The sequence below is a fragment of the Pseudoliparis swirei genome, chromosome 11 (genome assembly GCF_029220125.1).
Source record: "Pseudoliparis swirei isolate HS2019 ecotype Mariana Trench chromosome 11, NWPU_hadal_v1, whole genome shotgun sequence".
Classification (NCBI taxonomy): Eukaryota; Metazoa; Chordata; class Actinopteri; order Perciformes; family Liparidae; genus Pseudoliparis; species Pseudoliparis swirei.
In genome coordinates, this window is record NC_079398.1 from 2789056 (window position 1) to 2794621 (window position 5566).

Consider the following 5566-nt stretch of genomic DNA (forward strand, 5'->3'; position numbering starts at 1 on the left):
GTTCTTGCAGCGTGACTACGGAGGCGCCTGCCTGACCGCAGCAGCTGAAACAGTCTGTTGTTGGGGTGGTGAGGATCCTTCATGATCCTGCCGGCTCTGGTTCTGCACCTCCTGGTGTACAAGTCCTGCAGGGTGGGAGTGTAGTTCCAATAGTGCGTTCAGCCGAACGCACTACTCTCTGCAGAACCTTCCTGTCCTGAGCGGAGCAGTTGCCAAACCAGGCTGTGATGCTTCCTGTCAGGACGCTCTCTACAGCTCCAGAGTAGAAGGACTGAAGGATCCTCTGGGAAACTTTAAATTTCCTCAGCTGCCTGAGGTGGTAGAGGCGCTGCCTTGCCTTTCTCACCAGAGTGTCTGTGTTCGTTGACCATGTCAGATCCTCGGTGATGTGGACTCCCAGGTATTTATACCCGCTCACCCTCTCCACAGTAGTCCCGTTAATCCCCAGTGGTGAGTACGTCCTCTGTTGTTGTACCCTCCTAAAGTCCACAATCAGCTCCTTAGTTTTGGTGACTGTGGCAGTGGGGGGTGTGTAGGCTCGGCTGCTGAGGGGGTGTGGTTCAGGGAACGGTGTCTGATTGTCATCAGCTGGACTAATTGCTAATCAGAGTGGTAATCAGTCCAGCTGATGACGTGTGTTGGTGTATCTGAGGCTGTCTCCATAAAGGAGCTGGCTGGACAGCAGATCGGGAGTCAGGGTGGAGAGCAGAAACACAGTCTGCCATGGAAATAAACATGATTACCAACTATCCCTCTGGCTGCTCAGTCCTTCTTGGTGCTTAGGGGGGGGGGAACCTACTGGTGACGGCAACACGCGTGTCACACTGGAGCCAAACGTGGGACCCTTTCTTTTTTTTTGTGTGGAAAAAAAAAAAAAAAAGCAACAACAACAAAGAACATGGAGAGCATCCAGCAGCACCCAGAACAGCCATGGATTCAGCTGGGGCAGATGCTGGGGAGGATAGCAGCGATGGTGCAGGACCAGGCGGAGGCAGGCCGGCAGACACTGGGGAAGCTCCTGGCCCAGGCAGAGGAGCAGACGCGCGCCCTGGAACGGCTCGCCGCCCAGACAGCGGCGGCCACACCTGTAGCTTCCCCCTTGGTGGGGGTGGAACTCCAAAAAATGACGGCGGGGGACGACCCGCAGTCGTTCCTGGAGACTTTTGAGACGGTGGCGGAGGCATGCGGCTGGCCAGCGGGAGTGGGCGGTCGCCTCCTGCCCCTGCTCACCGGGGAGGCGCAGACTGCGGCCCTGGGGCTTCCCCCAGCAGCACGCCAAAGTTACGTGGACATGCGGAAGGCGGTGATGGATCGGCTGGGTCTGACTCGGAGGATCACCGCGGAGGTTTCGCGAGGCCACGATGGGGCCCGGCGACCGGCCGTTTGACGCGCAGCGGCTGAGGGACGCCATGACAGGTGGCTGCAGCCCGGGAGCACGGAAGGGGCGCAGGCGGTGGTGGAGAAGGCCGTCGTGGAGCGGTTCATGGAGGGGCTACCGACCAGAACAGCAGAGTGGGTCCGATGTCACGGCCCCACGTCGCTGGAGGCCGCCATCACACGGGCGGAGGACCACCTGGCGGTGCACCCCGGCGGCCAGGGGGACAGCGCACGGGCTCCGGCCAGGCCGATACGGGCCCTGACGCAACCCATACCGGCCCCAGTAAACACCGGCACCCTTCCCAACCCACAGGTAGTCCCTCAAACACCAGGGCAGGCGTGTTGGAGGTGCAGACAGCCCGGACACATCCGACGGGAGTGTCCGCTGATGGAGGTGGGCCAGGTGATCCGGGTTGCCGGCTCTCCAACACCCTCCCCAGGTCCGGGAGCGACGTACCGCGTACCGGTAAGAATCAGGGCGTATACATCAGGCAATGGTGGATTCCGGCTGTACACAGTCTATGATCCACCAGAGCCTGGTTCGACCCGGGGCATTGGTGGAGGCATTGTGGGTGAAGATAAGGTGTGCATGGGGACATTCACGAGTATCCCATAGTGTCAGCGGAGATTAGATACGGGGGGAAAAAGCATAACGTGAAGGTTGCGGTTAGCTCCCGCCTTACGCACCCCTTAATCTTGGGAATCGATTGGCCGGGCTTTGACAAGTTAATGGGGAAGGCTGCGGGGGTGCGTTCACGGCAGACAGGGTCATGCGGTGTGTGCGCCGTGCTCAGCGGTGACGCGAGGTTGTCCGACACTGCAGACGGGGAGGGGGAACCGGGGGAGCCTCCTATGGCGACTCCTCCGGCTCCCGAGTTTCACTCCATGGAAGATTTTCCACTCGAGCAGTCTCGGGATGATACTCTACGCTCAGCCTTTGACCAAGTGATACGAAGTGATGGTCAGCTGGTGCGCCCTGACGCAGCGCAGACATATCCGCACTTCACATTGATCAGGGACAGGCTGTACAGAGTGAGCCGTGACACTCACACAGGGCAGGAAAGCACCCAGTTGCTGGTGCCGAAGAGCCGCCGGGAAATGGTTTTCCAGGCGGCTCATTATAACCCGATGGCTGGTCACATGGGATATGATAAAACTCTGGACCGGATAATGACCCGATTCTATTGGCCGGGCATCCGGGCGGATGTGCGCCGTTGGTGCGTCCTGCCCGGACTGTCAATTGGTAAACCCTCCGGCCATTCCGAGGGCACCTTTGCGCCCTCTGCCATTAATGGAGGTTCCATTTGAGCGAATCGCTATGGACCTCATCGGGCCATTTCACCGGAGTGCACGCGGATATCGCTTTGTGTTAGTCTTCGTGGATTACGCAACACGATACCCGGAGGCGGTGCCCTTGCGCAGCATTTCTGCAAAGAGTGTCGCACAGGCGCTGTTTCAGGTCATCTCCGAGTCGGAATCGAAGAGATTCTGACTGACCAGGGCACCCAGTTCATGTCAAGAACACTGAGAGAACTTTACGGGTTACTGGGCATCAAGTCTATTCGGACCAGCGTGTACCACCCACAGACCGACGGTCTGGTGGAGCGTCTGAATAAGACTTTGAAGTCCATGATCCGTAAATTTATTAATGACGATGAACGTGGTGGGATAAATGGCTTGACGCTCTGTTGTTTGCAGTACGGGAGGTTCCCAGGCCTCCACGGGATTTTCTCCCTTTGAACTTTTGTTCGGCAGGACTCCGCGGGGGGTGCTCGACCTCATTAAAGAAAACTGGGAGGAGGGGCCGAGCACCAGTAAAACGAGATCCAACACGTCCTGGACCTGCGAGCAAAGCTCCACACCCTGGGTCAGCTGTCACGTGAGCATTTGCTCCAGGCCCAGGAGCGTCAGCAGCGGCTGTACAACAGAGGTGCCAGGCTGAGACAATTCACACCGGGAGAGAAGGTACTTGCATTGCTTCCTTCTTCCAGCTCTAAACTCCTCGCCAAGTGGCAAGGGCCCTTTGTGGTCACACGGCGAGTGGGGGATGTCGACTATGAGGTGGTGCGTTCTGATACGGGCGGAGCTACACAGATTTACCACCTCAACCTCCTAAAGGCATGGAGGGAGGCGGAGTCTGTTTCTCTGGTGTCCTCGGTATCTGAGAGAGAGGAGCTGGGGCCTGAGGTCCCAAAATCCACCAATCCAGCCTCGCTCCTTTGTGAAGACCGTCTCTCCGGGACCCAGAAAACAGACATTGCCCGGTTGCAAAAGCAGTTTGCTGATGTGTTCTCTCTCCTTCCAGGACGCACCAACCTCATAGAGCACGAGATCGAGACTCCTCCGGGCGTGACAGTGCGGTTACGACCCTACAGGTTACCTGAACACAAGAGAAAGGTGGTTCAGCGGGAATTGGCTGCAATGCTGGAGATGCGCGTAATAGAAGAGTCCCACAGTGCCTGGTGTAGTCCCATTGTTCTTGTGGTCAAGAAGGATGGGTCTATTCGTTCTGCGTGGACTATCGCAGGGTGAACGAGGTGTCACGGTTCGATGCTTACCCAATGCCCCGGTCGACGAGCTCCTGGACCGACTGGGCACTGCGTGTTTCTTTACGACACTGGATTTAACCAAGGGCTACTGGCAGATTCCTCTGTCGCCAGAGTCTAAGGAAAAAACGGCCTTCTCCACTCCGTTTGGGTTATACCAATTCACCACGCTTCCCTTTGGGTTGTTCGGGGCCCCAGCCACCTTTCAGCGCCTCATGGACCGGGTGCTGCGTCCGACGCTGCATATGGTGCCGGCTGCCTGGATGATGTGATCATACACAGCACCACCTGGGCGGAGCATGTGCAGCGGGTCGGCGGTGCTGGAGTCCCTGAGGCAGGCGGGCCACGGCCAACCCGGGAAGTGTGCAGTTGGACGGAGGGAGGTACGGTATCTGGGGTACCACTTGGGCGCCGGGCAGGTGCGCCTCAGGTGGACAAGACCGCCGCCATCGCAGCCTGTCCGCGGCCCAAGACTAAAAAGAGGTGAGGCAGTTTTGGGGCTGGCGGGCTATTACAGGCGGTTCATCCCGAACTTTGCAGAGCTGACCAGCCCCATGACTGACCTGACCCGGAAAGGTGCCTCAGATCCGGTCCAGTGGACGGAGCGGTGCCAGTTGGTGTTTGAGGAGGTAAAGCAAGCTCTCTGTGGGGAACCACTCCTTCACACACCTAACTTCTCTCCCGTTTACTCTGCAGACTGATGCGTCGAACAGAGGGCTGGGGGCCGTTTTGTCCCAGCAGGTAGAGGGGTTTGACCGCCCCGTGCTGTACATCAGCCGCAAGCTGTCGGAGAGGGAGGGCAGGTACAGCACGGTGGAGAAGGAGTGCCTCGCCATCCGGTGGGCGGTCGACTCCCTGCGCTACTACCTCCTGGGACGCTCATTCACCCTCTGGTCGGACCACGCCCCGCTCCAATGGCTCCACCGCATGAAAGATACCAACGCCCGAATCACTCGGTGGTATCTGGCTTTACAGCCTTAATTTCAAGGTGATCCATAGGCCGGGTACACAGATGGTCGTGGCCGACTTCCTCTCCCGCTCTCATGGGGGGGAGGGGGAGTAGGTTAGGCCGGATGTTGCCCGGCCTAAGTCGGGCGGTGGAGGTATGTGGCAGTGGGGGGTGTGTAGGCTCGGCTGCTGAGGGGTGGAGGCGGGTGTGGTTCAGGGAACGGTGTCTGATTGTCATCAGCTGGACTAATTGCTAATCAGAGTGGTAATCAGTCCAGCTGATGACGTGTTGTGTATCTGAGGCTGTCTCCATAAAGGAGCTGGCTGGACAGCAGATCGGGAGTCAGGGTGGAGAGCAGAAACACAGTCTGCCATGGAAATAAACATGATTACCAACTATCCCTCTGGCTGCTCAGTCCTTCTTGGTGCTTAGGGGGGGGGGAACCTACTGGTGACGGCAACACGCGTGTCACAGTGACATTCATGATGAGGCTGTTGTCCCGGCACCAGAGTGACAGATCAGCAACTTCCTCCAGGTAGGCCTTCTCGTCGTTGTCGGAGATCAGGCCCACCACCACTGTGTCATCCGCAAACTTGATGATGGTGTTGGAGCTGAACCTGGCCACACAGTCATGTGTGTACAGGGAGTACAGTAGGGGGCTGAGGACGCAACCCTGGGGGGATCCTGTGTTCAG

At 58.3% G+C, this 5566-nt stretch overlaps 1 protein-coding gene across 1 annotated transcript; it reads left to right on the forward strand.

Annotated features, from left to right (window-relative positions):
• The first annotated feature begins 970 nt into the window (after positions 1-970).
• On the forward strand, positions 971-3191 carry LOC130201577 (uncharacterized). Its single transcript, XM_056426644.1, has 3 exons — positions 971-1345; positions 1427-1843; positions 3133-3191. Exons 1-3 carry the CDS (start codon positions 971-973, stop codon positions 3160-3162), a joined length of 822 nt encoding a protein of 273 aa, XP_056282619.1. The 3' UTR covers positions 3163-3191.
• Positions 3192-5566: the final 2375 nt, after the last annotated feature.